Here is a 26,051-nt window from a genome sequence, read left to right as displayed (position 1 = left end):
TAGACTTAGTTTCGCTTTTGATTCCAATTTAATTATCTGATTTAAAATTTCCATTCAATTTTATTTTCATTTCAGAAAATGGCTGCTGAAGCATTTACTGCTGAAATATCAAGTTCTCCAAGCAATTCGTGGCAGGGAGACTCTTGGCAATGATAATCAAAATGAGAATCACTGCCAACCAACTGGTGATGCCCATTTGCAAAACAACAGCAATGGACAACACATTTGCCAGAAACATGCGAACACTGCTGTTAATCAAACCCTCCATAATATTTTCCTGCAGGAATTAAAAACTTGTACTAATGCAGCTTCTCGTTATCAATGCAATTATTATGCCTGGAATCATCGGATGTGGGTGATAAAACATTGCTTAAATTATTCCTTTGTTGTAAGTTTGCTTTAAAGTGTTTTTTCTTTTAACATTAATGTTAGTCGAAAACCTTTTAATTCCAATCCAGTATTTGAATTTTCAGTAAAAAGAAATTAACATTTATGTAATGATATGTCTATCATTTGATAATTTCTTTAACCATGGTAGATTATTTTTTTAAGGTTGTTATATTAATAGAAAGGAAAAAAAAAATTATTTTTAAAAACTAACAAGACTCTCTGGAAATTCTGTAGTGCTTTCTGTATAATTTACTGTTAACAATAATACTTTTCAAATGGTACATTCGCCCTCTCAGTAGGGCATCAGAATAAGCCGAATGCTCCCCTACAGAGGGTGAAAATCTCTCAATGGGGCAACAAGTTAGCCGTGGGTTGCTACCCGTAACACTTTAGGACGTGATCCTGGTGATTAAGTTAACCTAGACCTGGGTGCATAGAAGTCTAAGCACCGCAACACATCACTTCAGCTCTTACTTTGGCTAGACGGGCGGTCAGAGAGGCCCGATCTGACCAATCGGCCAGTCATGCCAAGCCCTAGCACTTACATCCAAAATGCCAACTACCACAACAAAGAACAAAACTCAAAGGTATTCCAACATCTTTTTACCTCACTACCAAAAATAGGAAAATCAAGTAAGAAGGCGGTGGATTCAATTTGAATGATCAGAACTCAACACACTATCTGAACTTATGTATTTTTAAGAATATAATGAACACAAAATAATGAACATGAAATAGGTGTTTGAGTACTCCTTACCAAAAGAGTATATCCTCCACGTAACACCAACACGGTCAAGGTGACTTACTATGTCCCAATTTTGGACTCTGAGATGGGTAGAGAGCTTGGTTGATGTAAAATAAACCCCAAAATACATGGCTGAAAAAAAAAAAACATACTTCCCTCTCCCCCTCAAAATTCAACTCAAGCCATTCCTCTGACTCTGACCTCTTTATCTCAGATGAGGAACAAAAATCCCAAACTAGGAAACCCATACCATTTATAGGCGAAAGAGACTTCCCAAAATTCATAGTGATTGAGTTAATCGAAATGAAAAAGATTGGAGACTTTTCTAATAGAAAAGATATCAACAAAAAGCAAACCAAAAACAATTAAGAAAATAAGATGGAAACCTACTAGTCGAAGTAACTAACTATAAAGATGCCCGATTTCTACTTAAAATGGAAAATTTTCATGAGGATAAGTGCAAAGTCTTTCCCCATCAAAGACCAAACACTTTAAAAGGAGTGATTCAAAGCTATCAGCTATTATTAGCAACAGAGGAAGAATTAAAAAACAAATTGAAAAAAAAACAAGGCTCAGCCACATCTGTATTAACATAAAAAGATACAAAATAATAACTACAAATACACATTAACTTTCAACGCACCAACAATACCCAAAGAAATCAAGATCAGCTACTTAAACGTAAAAGTAGAATAATACATTCCAGCTCTGTTAAGGTGTTTCAACTACCAAAAATATGGACATCATAAAGAAGTCTGTAAAGTAAAAAGAATATGTGGAAAATGTGGCAACAGACTACACCAAAGAAGAATGCATAAATGAGGTGAAATGCACTAACTGCAAGAAGATCACCCAGTCTTCTCTAAAATACATATAAAAAAGAAAAAGAAATAATGGAAGTAAAATACAAAAAAAACATAACTTTCCCAGAAGCCAGAAAAATAGTTGATACGTACTTGAAAGACAACACATGCTGAGAAGACAAAAAAGACAATTAAACCAACATAATGAAATACATGATCAATATAAGGAACTGATAAACAAACTAATTACATTAAACATTAAAGAATGGCCAGAATTTAAGAATAACCTAAAAAAAAAAATACTCAAATCTGGAAAACAAAGCAATAGAAATAAATCCAAACAAAGAAAGTAAGATTCCATCTACAACAGAAACATTAAAAAAAATATCACAGAAACCAACAAAACAATTACCAGAAACTAATAAAAATATAAACAATGATAAAACAGCAAATAAAGAACATTCCAGAAAAAACGAAAACCAAACAATGGACACTCAAAATAGATTCCAAATTCTAGAAAAAATTGAAACTCAAAACACTCTGGATAAAAAAAAGAAAAAAAACACAAGTAATCAAGATGGAAAATTGAATAAGAAACCAAAACAGCAACATCCAAGCAAGACCCAGATTGACATCTAGATCCAAACAAAAAAAGAAAAAACTCAGCAAAACACTTCACTAAAGACACAAACTCCAATAAAAGACAAACCCTCTACCTTTAAAGAGATGGAAATAAAGGAAAATTAAATAAGCTCATGTATAAAAATAAAACAACAAATCATCGAACGGAATTGTTGTGGAATAAAATATAATTATATAACGAACTTCTTATACTCATTTCACTCTTCAACCCAGCCATTGTCTACTTACAAGAAACCTTCCTATAAAACAATAGCAATTTCAAAACCCCAAACTATGAACAATACAACTATTTCCATAACATAGGCCTTCGTGCTAATGGAGGCACCTCAATTCTTGTAAGGAATGACATACCTCAAAGTAAGTTCTCTGTCCAACAATCACAACTCGGGTTACATTATACAAAACAATCACAGTCTGTTCAATATACCTTCTCCCCTCTTGAACCAATAAATGAAAATGAACTAGAAAATTTAATAAAACAACTACCTTCACTGTTCGTCCTCCTAGGAGACTTTAACTGCAACAGTACGTTATGGGGATGTAAAGTCACAAACACAGAAGGAAATAAAATTGAACAACTAATTAACAAAAATGACTTATATCTCCTCAATCAAAAATATCGTACATACTTAAATCCAACAAATGGATCAACTAGTGCCATTGATCTTACCATTTGCGATCCGTCAAGCTTCTTGGATTATACATGGACCACCTACGAAGAACCATGTGAAAGCTACTCTATTATAATCAATTACAATAACTCCATTCAAAAACACTACAACTCCTATGAGTCATCGCCATACAGATTGGGGAGCTGACAAGAACACATTACTCAAACTATATAGATCATTAATCAGATCAAAAATAGACTGTGTTAGCTTTATATATATCAATCATATCCAATCTTGGTTTAAAGTACTACACAAAATTAATAGCCAACTCCACAAACCCAGCACACGATAGCACTTAAAATTATAAACACCTTTTCAGCCAAAAAGAAAATTCAATCTAAACTTTTGAACTCAGAATAAAACTGGTCTCCAAAGAAGCAAATCTACCCATAATCAAAATCTATGAAACTTTCCTACACAAAACCCCTCCCTGGAAAATCGTAACCCCTATTATCGATTTAAGTCTGTAAACATGAAAAGAAACATACTCATCCAATAACTTACCATGATGATCTCAATAAAATCAAAGAAAAGTATCCAAACCACACACACATCTATACAGATGGATCTAAACAAAATAACGCAACAGCCAGTGCAGCAATACTTAATAAATCAATCAAAAAAGAATCAAACCTCCCAAAAGAAACATCCATTTTCAGTGCTGAAATACATGCCTATAATCCTAGCTCTCAATCTAGCTTCCAATAATAAAGAATCCAAATTTATAATCCTTTCAGACTCCCAATCTACTTTAAAAGCTATTAAAAATAAAAAGATGGACAACACCCTAATTGCGAAATTACTCCACAAATTAACTGAATTAAACAATCAAAAGGAAATAATTTTCTGCTGAATACCAAGCCATTCTGGTATCAAAGGTAATGAATTAGCAGATTCAGCAACAAAAACCGCCTTAAATCTCCCAATTGCTGCAAATTTTAAAATTCCATACACAAATCTCATAAGACATATCAACACATACACAACAGAGAAATGGCAAACTTTTTAGGATGAATATCATAACAACAAATTATTTGGACCACATCTTGAGTGTGGTTATCACGTTTTCACACTCAAGATGAGAACAGTAGTTCGATGAATCCAATAACCAATCCTCATCTCAAAAATGTAGAAACGTCAAACTTCACAAAATAATGCCAAAAATTAAAGAACAAAATACAAAACTAAACAGAAAAGAAGAAGTCAAACTAACAAGAATAAAAATAGGCCATACTCACTTAATCCACTCATATCTCCTAAAAAAAAGAAAGCCAACCCATCTGTATACCTTGTCAAACACCACTCACAATCAAACACATATTAATTGAATGCACTAATTTTGTAACAACAAGTAGTTATTTCTACAAAGAAAAAAATATTAAGGATTTATTCGCTAAAAACAATCCCCACATCATACTTTCAAATGTTAAAAAAAATTTAAAAAGGATCCTTTATACAAAAACTAGACAAAGGCTCCCTGGACCCATAGACACTCGGCATAAAATAACTCAAAGAGTTGACCTGCTGTAAAACCCAACAAAACTAGCAAAACAAACCATACATGTCTATCAGGGTCAATATTATTAAGAAAAATAACTCTTCTACTGCAAAAATAAATCATTGGCAACTAAATGTTTAAAAAAAATAAAACAAATATTTATCTCTTCTATATTTATTGGATTTATTATTTAAAATTGTATTAGTTTAATTCTTTTTAAAGCAGTAGATGTTGTGTGTGTTAATACAGTAAAATTATTTTAAAAATATTTTTCATGTCAATGAAATGAATGTTGCTTTTTGAAATGCATTTATTTAAAACTATACTGTTTTTGTGAATGGGTTGATATAAGTGATTTGAAAACAATTTTTTTTTACCTTCGCGCCATCTTTGCTAATCAGATGATCTCTGTTTTTAAATGTATGTGAAAGATAAATATACGTATGTTCATGAAATAGCATGTTATTAGATGGATTATACCTTTTATGTGGCTTTAAATATGTAACATTTTGTGTCTGAACTTTCCAACATTTCTATGTGCGTTTTCATATAATTGACTATATAAAGTTTTTAGTATATATATATATATATATATATATACTAAAAATTTTATATAGTCAATTATATGAAATATATACATGTGTGTGTTAGTTTTTGTTTTTTTTTACTTAGTTGTTGTTGGGCCAGATAAATATGAATATGAAATATATATATATGTGTGTGTGTTAGTTTTTTTGTTTTTTTTTACTTGTTGTTGGGCCAGATAAAAATGCTATAAAGATCAACTTGAGCTTCAGGTAAAAGACTGCAGACCGAGCTGGAACATAGTCATCGAACGCTCTCTCTGATAGAAGCTCTTTCAACGAGAGGCACACGTGATTGAAGATGGTCCAAGTCCTCAGTGAAGCAAGAAATAACTTAAGAGACATGAATCAAAACCAGATCTATATCCACCATTGCTGCTCGCAACTATTTTACGTTGATCATGGATTGGACTGGACAGTCATACAAGATCATGGATTGGACTGGACAGTTATACGAGTAGTGAAGGCATCATCATTTGAACAACCAAAGTGTATATATAAAAAAAATGGCATTTATTTTACAAAACAGTTACTTTTTGACCTACTGTATCTTTCATTATAAATGCACATTTGTTTACTTCGTTTATTGCTCTTGCAATCCAGTTGTTGCATTTGGCCCATGTTTGAATGTTCTGTTCAAGTATAAAAATAAATTTTCCATAGTTGTGAACGTTTTTGACTTCCATGAGTCGTTTCAAGGCGACTGATGAATTAAAAATTGTGTTTGGTGAAATTGAAAAAGTCGATAAATTTCACTAAATGAAGATGCCTGAAGACTATTCATGGAAGTCGATGGCAAATTTTACACTAGGAGAGAATGTTCGAACATTGGCATGCCAAATGGAAAAAACGGATCGCAAGAAAAACAAACAGTAATTATCCCTGCTGTTCAATGCTTAAGAGAAAAAATGCTGCTGAAATTATACTAATTTATTTACTAGTGAATATAAGCGAAGTCAATTAACATTTATAAATCAATTAGTAAGTAGTTTACTACATAATATATCAATATGTACTAATCTAATTGTTTCTTTTTGTTTTGTTTTTTTATTTCTTCTCAGGTCTTGCTGTCTGAATTATCTTGGTCAAAATCCTGGATCCAGCAGCACATTTCCGATCACAGTTGTTTTCAGTATCGTCAGTATCTTCTGCAAGAAATGTCTATATGCCAAAAACTGAGATGTCCTTGCACTACAATGTTGGAAACAGACTCGTCTTCTGATTCGGTTAACCTGTCTCTGCACAGTAATGGCTGCAGTCAACATCTAATTGAAAATCATCTTATATCAGAACTTGCTCTTATATCAAAACTAATTGAGTGTTATCCTGGTCATGAAACTCTTTGGTATCACAGGTAAGTCTAAGGTTACGATCAGGATTCGGTTCTGGGGTTCGGGAAGGAGTGAGTCACTCTCTCAACAACAGCTCATTTCTGCCCTCTTCTTTTCCAATCAACCACACCTGGCCTCTCGCCACCAATGTCACACCGCACAATCTGAACGTCAGCAACATGAAATACTTTTCAAGAGAAGATGTTCACGACCCTTTTCTTTTTCCCCTTTCGCATATACCCCACATGCCCCCCCCCCGATCCTCAAGATCAATAAGACAGTTCATAATCCTTCATCCAAGCAGGCCTCCTCCTCTCACGCTGAGGCCTCTGAGAGAGAACTTCTTGGGTGTTGACGTTTTCAGGTTCACTACAGACATTCTTGTTCAGTTGTAAAGAACCGTAATGTGGGGCTAAGTCGAATTGGGGTGCATCGTTAGCTTCTTGGTGGATATCGACTTCCTCCTTTTCACTTCCATCACTGCACAACGGCAGGGTCACACGACACAGGTCTAGGATATGCTGGGGAACGCCATTCACCATCACATTGTTCTTCGACTGCGTTCCCGTTATAACCCGTCCTACCCCAGCGAGTGGTACATTTTGCATTGGGGGGGCTTTACCCACACTTCTTCACCCACTTTAATGGTAGCTTCTTCACCCTCAATTCCTACAGTTTTGTTGCACGGATGCCGCCACTTATATGCAAAGATGGCTCTATGAGGCACAGTTGTCTCATCTTGTCTGATTTTCGGTGAGATGTACCAAAACACCGCCTCCATAGGTGAAATGTTGCTTTTTTCCGCAGCAGCTCTGATGGTGCGATGATTCCTGTCCATTAAAAATTGCCTTACTCCCCACTTATCACACACCTCTTTAAAGGCTTCTGATCGGAAAGCGGGGCCATTGTCCATTAATAGTTCCTCAACCGGCTCTCTTTCCAAAAATATTTCTTTGATGATCCCTCCGATCGCCCATGCAGCTTCTGCCCTGATCTCTCTTCATATGGCAAACTTCCCCGGTCCACAGTCGACCATCGACAGATACAGCTTATGGCGATAATGAGTCACATCAATGGCCAATCGCTTCCAGTCCTCTGCAATGTGTAACTCTCCTGTTTCGTGTCTGGACGGTCCGGGGTCTGTCGATTGGCACTCCTGACAGTGCTCCACTACCTCCCTGACCTCCTCCTCGGTGGTTTCCGGGTAAACCTCTCTTGCCAGGAATAATGTCTGTTCTTGACCAAAGTGGTGCATTTCGTGTAACTTTAACTTCCTCTCCTGCACAGCATACTGAGGAAACCTCCTTTCTCTCTTGCAGCCAGGCCTTCTTTATCCGTGTTATCGAATCCGCCTTGTTCTTTTCCGGTGGGACCAGCACTACAGATACCCTCAACTGGAATTCGGCTATCAAATCTGCAAATGCTCCAAGCCTGCGCTTGATCAGCATTTCTGCAGCACCTCTGGTCCTAACTTTCTTATCGCCAGTCACTGCCGACCTGATCCATGAAACTACCGTTGCCGAATCGGATTTGATTTCAATTTGGTTTTCCATGGATTGCTTCTAAGTATTTATGAAGGTTCTTTTTTATTAAGCCAGTCACTCCTATCACAACTGGTATAATGTTTATTTCTTTCAGAGACCATGTTGTTTTTAGATCATTTTTTAGGTCCTGATATTTTGTTATCTTTTCCCGTTCTGCTCTATTAAGGCCAAAGTCGTTTGGAACTGTGACATCGATAATGAGTGCAGTTTTTTCGGGTTTGTTCCATATTACTATATCTGGCTTGATGGCCTTGTCTTTTATGTATCTGCCTGCCTGTATGTCTTTGTCGTAGAACACTGTCACTTTTCCATTTGATGTTATCGGTGGTGGTTCATGTTCCCAGATGTTCGACGACCTATCTAGTTGCATCTCTCCACAGATCTTCCAGTGTAAGTATCTACATACTTTGTTGTGGCAGGCAGTGTAATGACCATCGGCTAGAAGGATCTTGCATCCAGACATTAGGTGGCTTGGGCTTTCAACAGCTGAGTGACAGAATCTGCATTGGTCTGTTTTTTGTAGACCAGCCATTTTTTTAAATCCATTTTTGAGTAAGCCTTGGTCTTGTGCGGCTATAATTAATCGTTCTTCATCAAATGGAAATTTGTCACTTTTAAGCCATTGTAGTGAAGCCCCCTTGTCAATGTAGTTTTGGTTCAGTTCTTCCATGAACCTGCTGCTCTCTTATGTTGTTGCCATCCTTCTAGTCTTGTCTTTAGTTCCCTTTTTGTATACTCCTTTCTCTTCTTTCGGGCGATTAGGGTTGCTGGGTTGTCAAATTCTTCTATTGTGTTATCCAGTGTGCTACCACTGAAATTTTCACCAAGCTTTGTAGTTGACGTCTGTTGAGGCAAACATTTGATGTGATGTTCATTCACCATTTTTATTTTTGGGTCAGAACATTTGATATATTGGCCTATGCTTACCATTGAAGCTCGGTATGCGTGGTTAATTTCAATGAGGCCTAAACCACCTTTCCATGGTAAGTACAGCTTGTCCTTGCACTGATGTTTGTAAATGACTTTATGAAGGGCCAGCATTTTCCAAATTTTTATGTCAAGGTTATTGATGCAGTTTTGTGACCAATTGATTATGCCAACTCCATAAGAGACAACGTGTACTGCCAAATGATTAATGGCAGTAATTTTGTTTTTCGGTGATAGTTCTGATGAGAGAATTTTTTTTAAGTCGCTTGAAGTATTCTCCATACATCTTTTCTCTCATCTTTCCATGTTCAAGTGTCTCATTCTCCTCTACACCCAAGTATTTATAGACAGCATCTTCTTCAAGGTCTTCAATAGAGCCATTGTCAAGATTAAGATGTTCTGATGATGTCTTTCTTCCTTTCTTTATGGTGCACTTAGCACATCTGTCGAATCTAAACTCCATGCAGATGTTCTCTGTATAATTTTTAACAATGTCGATCAGAGAGACAAGTTGTTTCTCGGATTCTGCATAGAGTTTCAAATCGTCCATAATGGTTTACTCTTTTATTTTCTTCCTTCTTTCTCCCCATGCTGAGATTGTATCCAGCATTAGCTTACTTAGTGGATCCATTGTGAGGCAGAAAAGGAGCGGTGAAAGGCTGTCTCCCTGGAATATTCCTCGCTTGATCTTTATGTTTGGGGTCTGTATCCTTCCTTCCGTATGCTGTAGCGTAATTGATGTGTACCATCTGGCAATTTGTTTTTGAAGGAATGAAGTAATATCAGTGTGCACATTGTACAGCTCCAAACATCAAAGTATCCAGGAATGAGGTATACTGTAAAAGGCCTTTTTGTAATCAATCCAGGCCATTGACAGATTTCTTTGTCTTCTTCTGCAGTCTTCTAATATGGTTCTGTTTACAAGGAGTTGGTCTTTTGTGCCTAGCTTTTTCCTCGTACACCCCCTCTGCTCACTTTCAAGGTAATCACCAGCAATAAGATGGTCGTATGTTGCATCAGCAATTATCCCTGTTAGGAGCTTGTAGGTTGTTGTGAGGCAGCATATTGATCTATATTTGCTAGCCATGTGGGTGTCTTCATTTTTGGGAATAAGTGATGTATTGACTACAGTAAGCCACTCAGGTGGCTCTTCATCTCCACTAATGATGATATTGAATGCGTTGGCATAGTGATGATGAAGTGCGCTCAGTTTTTTCAGCCAGAAATTTGGTATTTGGTCTATTCCTGGGATCTTGAAATTACTGCATTGAGCTACCTTCTTGCAGACAGCTTCCTTGGTAATTTTTAGAGCTGGCATCTTTTCTTTCTCCTTGTTATCTTCTTTGATGGTATTTATCCAATTATTTTCTTTATGTACTTTAGTGTCCTCCAGAAGTTTTCAATTTCTTCTTGTGTTGGTGGGGAGCTCACCTCTATTTCGTCTTTAACGAGGCTCCTGTAGACAATTCTTGGGTTTGTTGCAAAAAGTTTATTTATCCTTTTTTGCTTCAAAGTTTTTGGTTTTGTTTTTTATTTGTGCAGCTAAGGCTTTTATCTCAGCCTGATGTTCTGCCATCTTAGCTCTTAGCTGTGCTTGGTCTTGGAGGGAATAGTAAGTTTTCAACTTATTCATCTTCTTATTTAATTTTTTGCCTGGGGTTTCACAGTGCCAGTGTGGCAGGCTATGTGTTTGTTTAATTCTCTGAAATCCAGTACCGGTCTAACTTTGTTCTTGGTGGGTTGACAACCGCCAGTAATGGTAGCACTCCTTTTTCTTCCCCTGTCCACGGTTTCAGAATTCCCTCTTCTATCCACCTCTCCACTTCTTCCTCGAATCCTTTTCTTATTTCTCCTCGCAGTGTTTTCTCATAGCAGCTTACTTTGTTTCGTAGTTCCGGAGATCCATTTCCATTCCACCGTCCACCTCTCGCCATCAAACCTCACCAGGAAATCCTCGTCCTCGATGCAGCAAGCCTCTGGTTTTTGCGTTCTGATGTTTCTATCACCTTCCACTCCAGTCATCCCTACTGCGCCGAAGCGTTCGAAAGTTACTTGGCCCCCTCTCAACGTAGCGCCCCTCCAGCACTTACACCTAAAACCACATCAACATCATCGACCAGACGATCCAACACCAGGGCTCGCAGTCCAATGTGCACACCTTGCACCAGTACTTCTGTTGTTGTCTCTCCTAGGCATTTAACCTCCCTGCCATCCACGGTCTTAATACTCCTGGCTCTGCTCCATGACCTAGTAACATTCTTCGCTACCAACGTCGTGGTGCAGCCTGTGTCAACAAGGGCCATGGCTCTCTTCCCATTGACTACTACCAGTAACTGAGGCAATGTTTTGTTGTACGCCATTTCCACATAGAAGGGGGAACCACTGGCGCAATGGCTCCCCTTCACTTGTTTTCCTGGTCCTGCAGAGCGACGCAATAGCGGCTAATGTGCCCCATGTCATCCACATCGGTAGCAGGTGACCCCCCCACCCCCACCCCTGGTCTCGGCTCTTTGCAGTCCTTGAGCAGGTGAGAACCCTGGCACCGGAAGCACTTGATGGCAGGCCTCCCCTCCTGTCGCCTCGCTGCCTGTCTCTTGTCATTTAAGTGGGGCCTTGTGCACATATTTCCACTCACAGCTGCAGCCAGGATTGAACCTTTGACATTCTTGACTAGGACACTGGCGTGGACCAAGAGATCATCCACTTCCATAGTATTGATCTCTGTGATTCTCTGCATGTTCGCGGAGATTTCTTCTGGGAAGCCGTTCACTAGGTATAGCTTTACTGTCATCTCCAGGCTCCTCCCTATGTAACCAGCCAATTCTGCCAGTCTCCTGATCTCTGCAGCAAAGACGTCAACAGACTCGCCAGTGCACCTCAAACTTGCAAGCTTGCCGAGTACTTCAAATGGACTCTCGGCGAAAGCCAATTTCAGTCTTTGCCCCACTGAGGCAAGGTCTCCCTTATCTTCATCGCGCATCTGCTGGTAAATTGTGAGGGCTTCCCCCTCTAAATATAGCAGCAGTAGGGTGACCACGAATCCTTTTCTTATTTCTCCTGGATCCAGCAGCACATTTCCTATCACAGTTGTTTTCAGTATCGTCAGTATCTTCTGCAAGAAATGTCTATATGCCAAAAACTGAGATGTCCTTGCACTACAATGTTGGAAACAGACTCGTCTTCTGATTCGGTTAACCTGTCTCTGCACAGTAATGGCTGCAGTCAACATCTAATTGAAAATCATCTTATATCAGAACTTGCTCTTATATCAAAACTAATTGAGTGTTATCCTGATCATGAAACTCTTTGGTATCACAGGTAAGTCTAAGGTTACGATCAGGATTCGGTTCTGGAGTTCAGGAAGGAGTGAGTCACTCGCTCAACAACAGCTCATTTCTGCCCTCTTCTTTTCCAATCGACCACACCTGGCCTCTCGCCACCAATGTCACACCGCACAATCTGAACGTCAGCAACATGAAATACTTTTCAAGAGAAGATGTTCACGACCCTTTTCTTTTTCCCCTTTCGCATATACACCACAGTAAGGACAATAATAAATATTTCTTTTTAATATCCACTTTTTATGGAGATTTTTCTATCTTTAGCAAATTTCTTTTCTTTTTGTATCTTATTTCAATAAAATGTAACAAAAAAATTTATATTATAAAATGTAAAAAAGAAAGCATTTTTATTTTAAGATTTTAAATAACTGTTTTTTGCTACTATTATTATTATTATTATTAGGATAAAATCTGGTTTTAAACTGAAATGTACAATGATTTGCCAAATGAATTACTTAGGTAATTACAAGATTTGATCCCAAATTCAACTGCTATGAGAGAAAATAGTTTAGGTTTGATTATGTGATATAGATAATCATGGTTTCTAAGGGAGAAGTATTGTCTTGTAGTAAAGACAGTTAAAGTAGGGACAGCGAATAAGATGGGTTACATGTCTCATGGAAGTTTTGGATCCAATCACGTCAACCACTAGTGTGGGTTGACAATCACTGGAGTTAAAATGCTCCTTAATTGTTAACATAAAATAATTGTATTTTTATTAAAAAAAAAAGATGTCTCGTCGCTTATTTTATACAAGCATTCAATTCCATCCCATCAGTCCCTGCCATTAACAATGCCGATAATATACTGTTTGTAATGATGTCAAGAAGACTCTGAGAAAAGACCCACCAGCAGATATAGCCAATGTCAAATCAACCCTAGTGATCCATCCTTGATGTAAACAGCAACAAACGTCTGTATCAAACACCTAGTCTAAAGGGATGTGTCTCTTGTACATTGTGTACTCAGGGAGCTGGTTGTCATGTCAGGACATAACAGAGCCCAAGAAACAACCCAAATAACTCTCCCCAGGTTCACTACCGATCATGTTAAATATTTCATCAAATCATTCTCTCAAAAAATGCCCATATAAATTCATTCTTTTATCTGAAAATTCTTGAATAAATTGAATTTATTTAAAAAATTTTCTGTGCGTTTATCTGATTAAGTAATTTATTCAAAACCTATTGCTACTCTATTAGAAAATCAATCTATTTATGTGTTACTTTTAGTCTATGAAATATTTCTTGACAATATATTTTCAATGATAAAATATTTCTATAAACTCTAAGCACTTGCGGGGAAATTACTCTGAGGAATAAAATTTCCTTGTTTACATTTTTACATTTTAACCAATGTTTTTTTTTTCTGTTTTGTTTTTCAGGAGATTTGTTTTTCATTCAATATCGCATGTCAAAGAATATAAGAAAGAGTCTCTGGCATATGAAGATGGTTCATCAAATAAACCTGGTAATGGCTACCTTAAAAAATTTCACTTAGATCCCAATAGCATTATGCCTTTGAAAGAACTTGTTCAGAATGAGATTGACTTTGTTGAGGCACAACTCAAATCCAAGGATAGTTTTCACCAGCATTTAGCAAAGAGATACATTGATTGGGTGAAGACATTTTTCCCTACCTGAGAATATTTCTACATTGAGCATTTATTAATTCCTGTGAAATTGAATCGCATGCTCTATAAATCTACATTGACTATTTGTTCTCACGAATTTTAGGATTTACAGTGGCATTCAACCCAAGAAAAATATTTTTTTAAATTGTTTTCAAAATGTTTTCTTTATATGTGTGGGTTGACACATTAAGATACAAAATCAAAAACTTAATTGATTGAAATTGATCATTGTTGGATACACATTTTACATGCCTATGAAATATTGCAAAGCTGTTTTGATTATTCAGATTATTATTCTTATCTTGTTGGTTTTATTGACAATTTTTTGCCTGATATAACTGATCTTTTTCAGTTTTGCATCTTTTTGAACTTGGGAACCTAATAAATGAACTTTGAAATCTTCATTTTAAATTGAATCCGTTAACGCATTAGGTGATTGTTCTCCTGCCATCAGCCGTGATCAGGCAGAAGTTTTAATCCTTTTTTTATTCTTAGTTATCGCTTCACCCATTCATCTCCAAAACTTTATGACTGAATGTTAACCAATACTTTACACCTATAACACCATGCATTCATATAGATAATTAGTGTATGTATTTACTATTTATAATTATTAGTTCCCATATTGTATTTAATTCTGTACTCAATTTAGTCTTATCCAACATGTTATGTGCTGTTTCTTGAGGATGTCTTACTCTCCTTAGTTTTTCTAGCTATAATTTTTACTTTTCCCCACTAGCAAAGATGGTTTCCCTGTTCTTTTTATATGTAGCCACCCATACTTGACTTTACAATACTTTCATATTTTATGGTTTTCTAATGTTATTTAATCCATAGGGGTAGACTGTATTCATTGTGTCAACTATTAAAAGTAAGGCTAGAATGTCTTATACAAATATCATTCCAAATATAAGGCATATTTTTAACTCAAAAAACTACAAATATGGGAGTTGTACTAGCAACTTTTTTTGCTCCAGAATTTATTTTTCTATATAGCCACCATCAATCTCAATACACTTTTGCCGGCCTCTCTTATGCCCTCGCTTGTGAAAGTCTAGAGTGTGCCTTGTCACTCACGTCTCTATTGCTACTCTGAAATCGATAAACTCGTCTTCTGTACAGGCATCAACTGCATCGGCTTCGTAAATGTTCCACAGGCGCCAGTGAATGTTGATCAGTTCAATTTTTCTGCATGGAGGAATTCAATTATGCATATCTACTTCTTTCGTACATCCATTATGGGTTGCTTTCTTAAAGTCTTACACCATCAATATCTGCAGCAGAGAGATGAAACTTTCATGTCATTAATACATAAATTCAGTCATAATAACAATGCAAATTGCAATCCCCTCTGATCCAATCAGGTAAAATAAAAAAAATAAAAGGCCTTACTTTTGGAACATCCCTTATATTTAATGGCTAACAAAATTAGAACAATCTACCCATGTAGTTTAACTAAATAGTTCAGTTGAAAATGTTGTATAGATCCTGAGTTTAAATAAAGATTCCAAAGTTTAACAATTACGTTCTCAAATATGACAAGATGTATCTGAAGAAGGTCAGTAGTAACATTGGCCAAAATATTGTGAATCTAGTACCCAAGGTAAGAAAAGTAGCTTGAATAATATAAATTATCAATTCTCATCTAAAAAATGTTTATATCATTGTGCGTTATTATTTATGTAATATTTTCTGATAATTTTTTTTTCTATTTGTGTTCCAGTGAATATAGATTTGTGTTTTTTGCTATTTTCAAGATCTCTGTTGATAACTTTCATATTTTACACTTAGTTCTCTGTTACATTTAACTAAGATTAGAAGAAATAAGAATTGTGATTACCTTGTATTCATTAGAAGAAGTAAGAATTGTTGTATTTATAAAGCATTTATATTTATTTCCATCAACTATGCAGGTACAATATAAAAGTTCCACAAAAAAAGCAAAAATGAATTCATTTTTTTTATACATGTAGGTTTTTGCTGCAAATAAAAGTCCTTCTTTAATTACATCTAAAGCAAATTTAAAAATGTTTTGCCATAAAAAATTCATATATTTATCTGATTATTCTATGAAAAGCTTGGTTCAGATTTTGTATGTTAGCTTTATATTAATTTTATGGATGGACAAGTATAGTCATTAACAATGTTTGCTTATTTATAACTGTATTAACTCCAATGTTTTTTATATGATTAATAAATGCATTTTATGGTCACTATATAAAAAAAATGATTATTTACCATCATTATTGTGCATGTTGTCATAAAAAAAGTTACTGTTGTATATCTATTATAAAAATTTTCCAACGACTTTTTAAATGTGCACAGAATTTGCTTTGCTCTTGTTTAAAAGACAAAGCTGTTTTTTTTTCTTTTTGTTTTGTTTTTTCCTACTGTCAAATGTAAGTTGTCAAATTTCTTGGTATTCAATTTTTTTTTTTTTTATATCAAAACAAATATTAACTCATTCTGTTTACAACATTTTATACTTTTTCTCTCATAAACAACTAATTTTTCCTTTCTTAAGTTGTTTTTTCCAATTTTCATGAATATTGAAGCGTTCTGTCTTTTGTAATTGTACCTGAGAAAAGAAGATAGATGGTTGTATATACATTTCATGAGGAATTTCTATGCTTTGATATTTATAAGAAACTCAAATCCCATTTTTCAGATTTACACATTGATAACTTTCATTTTACATTTTATTTGATGTACACAATATATTATTAATTCCATGTTAATATTTTCCAGATGTAAAACAACCAATGAAGTTTTAACGAGGTTAATACAAGATTGCTTTATCCTGAAGTAGGGCAAGATATACTTTTTATTTGTTTGTACATAAGCAATATTATGTTGCTACACATTTATGAGCATGTTTCGGCAAACTAGTTACTAGTAACTAGAGACCTCTTCAGTCGATACAGCTTATATGAAATTTAAGTCTGTAATGAAAATATTTCGGATGTTCAGCGTCATAAGAAATTATCAGGAGGTCCTATCACATGTTATTAAAAATAGAAATAAAAAATAAAATAAAATTGAATTAAAATTAAAAAGGGAAATAGATTTTTAATAGATAGGAAGAAGACAAAAAGGGCTGTGGATGAAGGTTTGCGTTGAAATATAGAAATGAAGGAAAAAGAGGGGAAAAAGACGAGGTGGTTAAGAAAACAAAGATAAAAATAAAAATTAGATAAAAAAAATATAAACCTATCAAGGAGGATGTATGTATGTGTGTGACACAGCCGCTAATAACAGAATTGACCCAGACATTTACAATCTTCTGTTTAATGTGTGAATTTATAAAAATGGGTTCAGAATATCCTTGTAAAAAAAGGACTAGAACATTAATCTCAATTGGTGACAAAAATAAATGTGAATTAATTCAAATTTTCCATGGTCAAAATAAACTACTGACGCTATCATCTCCAACATCCCTCACTATTGCACCCCTCTGATTATCACTACAGACTTATAAAAAGATAAGACAAGGAAGAAAAGAAAAAATATACCCTAAAAGGATAGTCCATAAGGATCTTGTAAATTGTAAACCTGACCTATTTTTTACAAGTTGACACATTAGCAGCAGAATGTAAATGTCTGGGTCATTTCTGTTATTAGTGGCTGTCACACACACATACATATATCTTCATTGATAGGTTTATATTTTTATTTTTTATTATCTAATTTCTATGTTTCAATACAAACCTTAAACCACATCCCTTATTTTCTTCTTCCTTTATGTTAAAAAACCATTTCCCTTTTTATTTTTTACTTTTATTTTTAATAACATGTGATAGGACCTCCTGATAATAATTTCTTATGACGCTGAATACCTGAAATATTTTCATTACAGACTTTCGTATAAGCTGTATCGCCTGAAGGGGCCTCTAGTTACTAATAACTAGGTGGCCGAAACATGCTCATGAAAGCGTTGTGACATGTTAATGTTTATGTAAAAACAATATATTATTATATTGTATGTATTATAACTAGTCAAACAGCAGTGAAAAATGTTCACATATATATAGATATATATATATTAGAAGTTTTATTAGTAAAAAAGTAAAACAAATTCCACATTTAGAAAAGTTTTTATATATTATAATTAATCATCTTTAGGTTTCTTTTTCTTCCATTCTTTATTGATTGGCATCAAAGACTTTTGTGATTTTGCATCTTTTATTTCTTTTACTATATATATATTTTTTTTTTATTCTTTTTTTCACTACTCTATTAAAGCTATATAAAACCTGACCATATGCAATTTGTTAATATTATTGAATTGGATTTAGAACTGTCCATATTAAATTGCAGAATAGCATTGAATAGCTACTCTTTGCATTTGGTGAAATAATCATTCAAACTCAATGTGAAGATATTGATATATATTACTCGATCATCAAGTTTATCTTTATTGTCTTCTTCAAGGTAGGACAAAATTGGAGTGTTGGTTTTTTTATCTATTATCTTGGTCAGTGAATAAGCATTTTTTTTTTTAAATTTTTAGTGATTTTCTAAGGCTATTTTACCTTTCAAATGTTCGTAGTAAGGGGTTACACTCTGAACAACAAGTCCTCATTGTGTTTTATCTAAAAACCTTGTTTAATGTTTCGCACTTTCCATCCAACACAAAGTTGTTGACCTTGGATATTTCATTGTGTTAGCTGCAATGGCCTTTTTGATTTTGAGAATGTAATCTATGCTCACTGAGAAATACAAAGTATTTTCAGTAACAAAGCTTTATTGTTTAACACTTTCACTAATTCTTGTAATTATCCATCAAAACAAATTTAATGTCGACCCTTTCTGCAATATGTTATAGTGTCTCTTGTATGTAAGTCTTTCATATCCACTACTCAAATTATGTTCTTGTGTGGACAAAATTTAGAAAATCAATACAAAATTTCACTTTTAAAAAATACTTAAAGGTTTGCACAATGTTTGCATAAGAAAAACCTTTTTTTTCTAAACTGGAGTTAAGAGTAAATAAATTTGAGTTGATGAAATTTCTGAAATTAAAGGCATTTGTTAATTCAGTATTGATACACACAACAAAAATAAAGACATGGCTTGTTTATCAGTATGAAAAAATGCAAGCAAATATGTTTGGTTTCTTTAAAAAATATGCAGTAGAAAATTCAAGACAATTATTTTTTAATCATGATTAAACATTTTAATATTAAATTTCTGTCAGTGACACACATTGAGTGGCAAATGTAGTTTTAAGTATTCGTACTCTTAAAAATTCTTAACCACTATATGTGAGACATTTGGGCAATTTTTTTTTTGATGTCATCTGATTAGCTCTTTAATGTCACCCTAATTTAACTAGAAATATTTTGGAACAATTTTTTAAGTATTCAATCCATATTCATTTGCAATCATTTTTTTATTTTTTTTTATTTAAAAAATATGAATTCATTCAACATGCAATATTTTCTTCAATGTTTCCATATGAGAACATCTACATGACTCAAAATTTTAATAATAATTAATTATAGCACATATTACAAATTTTCACTGTATACCTAACTCTAATAAGATCCAGGTAAAAGTTAGTATATGCAACCCCTGTGTTGACCAGGCAGAGCATATTAAGTTATTAGATTGTCAACTCTTGTTTAGGTGTTGATATTTAAGTACAATTACTTTTACTAATAGGGTCTGCTGATTTGCTGTTTGAATTGACCTTCTAAAAACTGATGAATGAATCATAGTATTTAACAAAAAAATGCTTATAATGTGTAATATTGTAATAACAATTAAAACAGTGCAAATATTTTACAAAAACTTTTTTCAATACAAATGCAATAACAAGATATGATGTGCATTCAATCTATTTAGTGGTGCAAATCCAATTTTAAACTGAATCAGATAGACAGAAAAAGCCTCTTTAATGATGTATAGTATATATAAAAATTGTATTTCAAACTCAAGCATGACAGACCGACCAATGTGGTGATGCCTCTACATGATTCCCACCAGTTTAAAAAACGGGTCAATAAATTGATCCCTTGGAAAGAATGTGCAGCTAAAGCTGTTTAGAGAACTGCTATAGATCAATGTTTTCTGACTGCATATATTAATTTGATTTATTAAATTTCAAATTAATATCCAGCTAAAAATAATTTTTCCAATCAATTTGGTGGTCATTTAAGTATTTCCTTTTTATTGTTTCTTTGTTTGATTAATTCAAATTTTATTATAAGTTTGTAGAAAAAACAAATGCTTAAACATGAATGTTTAATCTAGAAAGATTCCTCTCAACATCAAGTTTTATTAACATTTCCCATAACTTTATCATCATCATCATTTCCTTCAACCTCCATTATTACCTTATCACCATATTTACAACTCCTTTATTATCCTTATTGCTATTAATATTCTCATATCTTTTTTTACCATCATTGCATTTTTTCTTTTTATCTTAGTCTTTAAACATTCTTTTAAATAAAAACGATTCTAGATAATCTGTTAGTATAAACCAAAGTACAAAACAAATTTTGTGCCTGAGTTTGTCTTATTTTGTTGATGCCATTGAAAACTTGCTTCTTTTACTTCCTTGGAAATTCTATATCATCTCCTGACTTTCAGTAACACTAAAAAATCAATTAAAACTAGTTATACTTGCTTCAGTACAGCAAAAAAAGAAAAGCAAAATCCATATATTAGCCTAAGATACCATCATGAACTTTAGAATTAAAATCCTTTTAGATCTGTAGTTCAATTACACTAATAGTTTTGTGAAAAGGTATGAATTGCACAATTTTCCCTTGCATAATCAGGATTGAGAAAGGACATAATTTGTGCTTAACAAATCATATACAATATTGTGATTAAAAAGTAGTACAAACCTGACCTTGTACAACATGCCGTCCATTTCAGGAAAGGAATAAAAAAAAAAAAATGTCCACTCCTGCTATTTATGGACTGATGGTCATGTGCGGTAATGAAATTTGGGGGAAATATGCAAATGAGATGTAATTGTTTTTTCAAATAAAAAGCCTGTGTGTCAGAGAGAGAGGGGGTGGGCATGTTTCTTTCACAGAAGTAAGTTTCTGACAGATGTGCGCTTAGGTTTGATACCAAGAATTGTGAGAAGGAGAACATAACGGTTGGAAATTCTTTCTTTCTAATGATACCAACATATTTAACTGCAAGCTATTTTGGCACAGTGAGGAAAATGGACAAACAAGTAAGGTTAAGCAGTAACATCCTAAGGCTGTTTAGTGGCGAAGGCAAAGTGGTCGCGTAGCTTAACAAGCTGAAGTTGGTAGCAAAGCTGCAAAAGATTGAAGACATAACCACGTTGATCTCAATGTATTTGAAAGGGAATGTATTAGCGATCTAGAAATGGAGAGACAGATCAGACCATTGTTAAAAGTATTGAGAACCGATTAAAAACCATATTTTCAGAGAGTGCGTTTGAGGCATATGATAAGTCCAGAAGAGTTAGTTGGACTGAATGTATATGCGGCAGAAATAAGGCGAACGGGATTGGCTGGATATGTGGGAGGCAACCTTGAGTAGACTGTTAAACTGGCTCTCCTCAGTGGTTTCCCTGACCACATCTCTATGGAGCTGCAACAATACTGAAATTGAAACCATGGAGGTGGAGATTTTGAGGCATGCTAGAGTGCTGGCAAAACAGCCCGGTGAACTGGGGGCAGCCGCAAGCTCTACAGCAAACAATCAAAGCAGAGAGGAACAAACATTAATAAAACAAAATCATAGATTTATCGGTAAATGCTTCAGATGTCAAAGACCCCACCTGATGAAAGACTGTAGAGAGTCATGACTAGATATTATCTGTTTTTGTTGTGGGAAATATTAGCAGGAATTGCTCTTCACTTGCACCAGTCATCACCCCCCACCCCTTTTATACTGGTGTGTGAGAGTTTGTTGCCAAAGATAGTGGTCACTATTAACGAGAAGAGGACTAGAATTCTTGTCGATACCAGATGTACAACAATGCTTGTTACTACAAATATCGCCAACTCTTGGAGTAGCACCAGCAACATTAAAGCAGTGGATGGTAGAGAAGTGAAATGTTGTGAAGAAGCCGATGCTGAGATAATGATGAGGAATATGCCACTGCAACTAAAAGTGATTGTCCTGAATAAACTTATTGCAGGAATTGACGTGTGGGCCTCGATGTGATAGACCGATTGGGAGGAGCTACCATTGCTAAAGGCAAGGTGAAGTTTGGCAATCAGAGTGCACCAAGAATGACAAGAAGTGCAACAAGGAACAATACCATTCAACCGTCAAAACCCAGGTTATGTCTGCTTGAGGATGAGGACTTTTGCGCCTATTTTGATGGTAATAAATGGACGGTAGAATGACGATGGACCTCAGCACCACCTGTGTTGACAAATTGGATTACCTGCTCCAAAAGCACACTAACCAGAGATATAAAGTTGCAGTTTGAGAAGGAAGTTGAGAGGTGTATAGATAAAGGAATATTGATACCGTGGTTAGGGAAGGGTGAAGAAATTTTGCCACTCATGGGTGTGGTCCAACCTATTAAGGAGAAAGTTAGGCCGGTGTTGGATTTCCGGAAGTTAAACAAATATGTAGCTTGTCACACAGAAGATGGAATTAACATGTGTGAAAAACTCATAAGGAACTGGAGAATGGAACAGGCAACTAAAATTGTGGACCTAAAATCGACCTACCTCAAAATTCATGTAGATAAAAAGCTATCGCAATATCAATTGGTATATAGAGTATAAAGATCAAGTTTATTGTTTTACCAGATTAGGATTTGGACTGAATTCCGCATTGAAAACCATGATGGCAGTTCTTAAGACTGTGTTAGTCAAAGATGATGTGATGAAGAGAGGTACCTGCTCTTACATTGATGATGTACTAGTGGATGAAACTGAGGTGATTGCGCAGAAGATGAGAGATCATGTCAAAACATAGATTGACAGCAAAACCATCCGAGTCATTGGAAACGAAACGGTTTTGGGATTAAGACTACAGCGCATCATCATCATCAGGATGGGCTCTTTGCCCGGACCAATGTGACTCTTCCTCTCCAGAGTTCCTTGTCTTCCATCAGCTGCCTCAGATCTTCAGGTTCACAGTTGGCATCGTTGCTGGATGTACGTGGATCTAGGTCATCCTTTGCTTGCGTGTCCATGTTGTGGAGTTCATAGCAATACACCACTCACCAATTCATGCTTGCTCCTCAGACAGTGACCATCAAATCGTAGGCGTCTTTCTCTGATGGTATTAGATATGGCAGGTAGGTTGCCATAAAGTTGCTGCTTCATGGGATGATTTTGCCAAGATATATTTAATACTGTTCGTAGCATACAGGTGTATGTGCTATCTAGTTTTCTTTCCAATCTTTTGGTGAGTGTCCAGGTTGTAGCACTGTAAACAAGGACAAACTCTACCACTGCCCTGAAGAACTGCCTTTTCAGTTTGTTAGTTAGTCCCGAAGTCCATACTGAATGCAGCCCATCCAATGCGGCCCATGCTTTTGAGATGTGAATTTCGATATCTCTCTCTGTGGAAACTATGTTGCTACCCAGATACATAAACTCAGCGATTTCTTTTCAGTGTTGTTCTAACCAGAGCCCTGGTCTCTCCTTTCACATTGAAAGTCAAACTTTGTCTTATCCGCATTAATGTTTAAGACTACAGCGCAATAAGGCTGGAAAGTAGATGTTTGGACAAGAAAACGAGATTCCCGAAGCCAAGGATGGCCTGATCAAGAGAGAGCTTTTCTCTGTATGTGGAAAGTTGGTTGGCCATTACCCTATAGTTGGATGGTTGTGAACTGCGTGTAGTTTTATTAAAAGGCAGGTGAGTACATACAGTTGGGATGATGCAATTGATCAAGAAGTGCTGCTCATGAAACAATAAGTCATTGCAGAAGTAAAAAAAATGGACTATGTAAAAGGAGAATGGCATATAAAAAGGAACCATCAAATGGTAATATGGAGTGATGCAAGAAGTGGCTGTTGAAGATGCTACTTGGCTACGAAAAAAGGATGATAGCACCCATGTCAATGTTGCAGAACTCGATGCTATGATGAAGAGCATCAATCTGGTGATAAGTGGATTAAGACAAAAGGAGCAAGGGAAATGCTTATTAAGCATCGATTTGGAGACTTGATCCAAGAATTTGGACTGAAGGTAACTGTCACCATCACAGAAAAATAAAGCAGTCGGGCTGACCAGAGTAAAGAAAGCCTGGCTAAGGAAAGATAAAGACATGACTCCAGTATTGTTGTGCATCTAAAAGACCTGCATAAGATGCATTATTTTGGAAAGGAATGGGCTTTATTACCTAGCAAGAAAAGTGAATTCACACATCACAATGCAAGAGGTGGTGGAACAATGTAGGGAATGCCGATCAATTGACCCTGCGCTGCCTAGATACAAAATGGGGGAATTGCACGCTGAAAAAAAAATTGGTGACAACTGACTATTGATACCACGCATTATCAACATGAGCCATAATTTAACTTTGATTGACTGTGAGCCTGGGAGAGTAGCGATATGGTGAAAAATCAAAAATGAAATGGCAGAAGAGGTGTTGTCAAGGAGGTTTTTATGGAAAGGGGGCCAGTAGAAGATAGTGTTGGTGGATAACGGTATGTCTTTCCGCTTGGAAGTTTTTAGAGATTTATTTACAAAGAAGAATATTAGGCTATAGTTTAGTGCTGCATACCACCCAAGTTGTAATGGGATTATAGAGCGGCACCATCGCACTATAAATGCTGTGGCATCGAGAAGCCAAATTTTGCTCTAAGAAGCTGTATTTTTGTATAATATGGCGCTGAAGACTGGCCAAGATGAAAAGCCAGTGCCACATCAATCTATTTTTACATACAAATGGCGGCATCCATTGGCTATTACAGAGAGAGTGGAACAGCCACATATGAAAATCACGATTGGTGAAACCACCCAATTCTCATTGCACAACCTGCTGGGGAAGAAGTATTGTAACTGAAGTACTCTCCAAAAATAAAGTGGCAGTTAATGGAATGCCATGTCACATCCTAGACATACAGAAAGTTTCCTTGCTAGCAGAGGAAGTTGAAGTTCCTGAAAAAGAACCACAAACATAGACGGGCAGCATGGGTGGTGGGCTATAAGACCAATTATTGATCTTAAAGATCCAGGCGGGGGGGGGGGGGGGGGGTGTGATTAAAAAGTAGTACAAACCTAACCTTGAAAAATGTGCCGATTACAAAACCATACAAGAGTGTAGGATGATTTCTCATCATAGGATTGTGGATTGGTGTATGTTTATTTGCGATTTTTTTTTTTTTTTTTTTTTTTTTGTTAAGCACCTTATGTCATCCGCAAATGTCGTAAGAGATGTACTGTTGAAATTGAAAGCGTATTTTATGGGCAAAAGTAAAATATGGGTCATGTGCAATACCAACTCTGATGGCTATGAGAAGGTCACAAAATCAGGTTTCCTGGTTACCTTTAGAGACACAGACACTTTAGTATCTTTTATTAAAAATTAGTGTAGCTTGACGCCACTATAGTGTCAGATTGTTGGATAGTCTGACCTCTTACAAATTCCAACATTTAAGAATACACCACCAGTACAGTTTCGTGAACCCAAATGCACATGCTGCAACCAGCCACGTGAGAAGAGAAATAAGGTTGAATGCAAGACTCATGCCAAGTTTGTGGAGACAAATTCAAAGATACAGAACTGGAAGTAATTTTTTAAATAATTGTAAAGATTTACCTGATTTTAAACCATCTTGTTTTTTGTTTTTTTACATATATTTCAAAAATATGTATGTGTTTTGTTACGTCTTTTTATTTTATTTAAAATAAATTTTTATTTTTGTATGTCTTTTTATTATATATATATAAATACAACAGCATCCAAATTTTCTTAAAAGCAAAAAGTCCTTGCTAATTTCAGCCAATTCTGTTGGACACTGATTTATCAT

At 35.3% G+C, this 26,051-nt stretch overlaps 1 protein-coding gene across 1 annotated transcript in view; it reads left to right on the top strand.

Annotated features, from left to right (window-relative positions):
- LOC145269027 (protein prenyltransferase alpha subunit repeat-containing protein 1-like) overlaps positions 1-16,336 on the top strand; it is a 205,059-nt gene extending 188,723 nt beyond the window's left edge. The window contains exons 5-7 of the mRNA XM_080124608.1: positions 76-388; positions 6,395-6,687; positions 13,861-16,336. Of these exons, the coding sequence (XP_079980734.1) occupies positions 76-388; positions 6,395-6,687; positions 13,861-14,119 (865 nt within the window). The 3' untranslated portion in view covers positions 14,120-16,336. The remainder of the gene's footprint in view (positions 1-75; positions 389-6,394; positions 6,688-13,860) is intronic.
- The last annotated feature ends 9,715 nt before the right edge of the window (positions 16,337-26,051 follow it).

Source organism: Euprymna scolopes, chromosome 4, assembly GCF_053919585.1.
Source record: "Euprymna scolopes isolate OS-2025 chromosome 4, ASM5391958v1, whole genome shotgun sequence".
Lineage (NCBI taxonomy): Eukaryota > Metazoa > Mollusca > Cephalopoda > Sepiida > Sepiolidae > Euprymna > Euprymna scolopes.
This window is presented reverse-complemented; position numbering and strand designations above follow the sequence as displayed.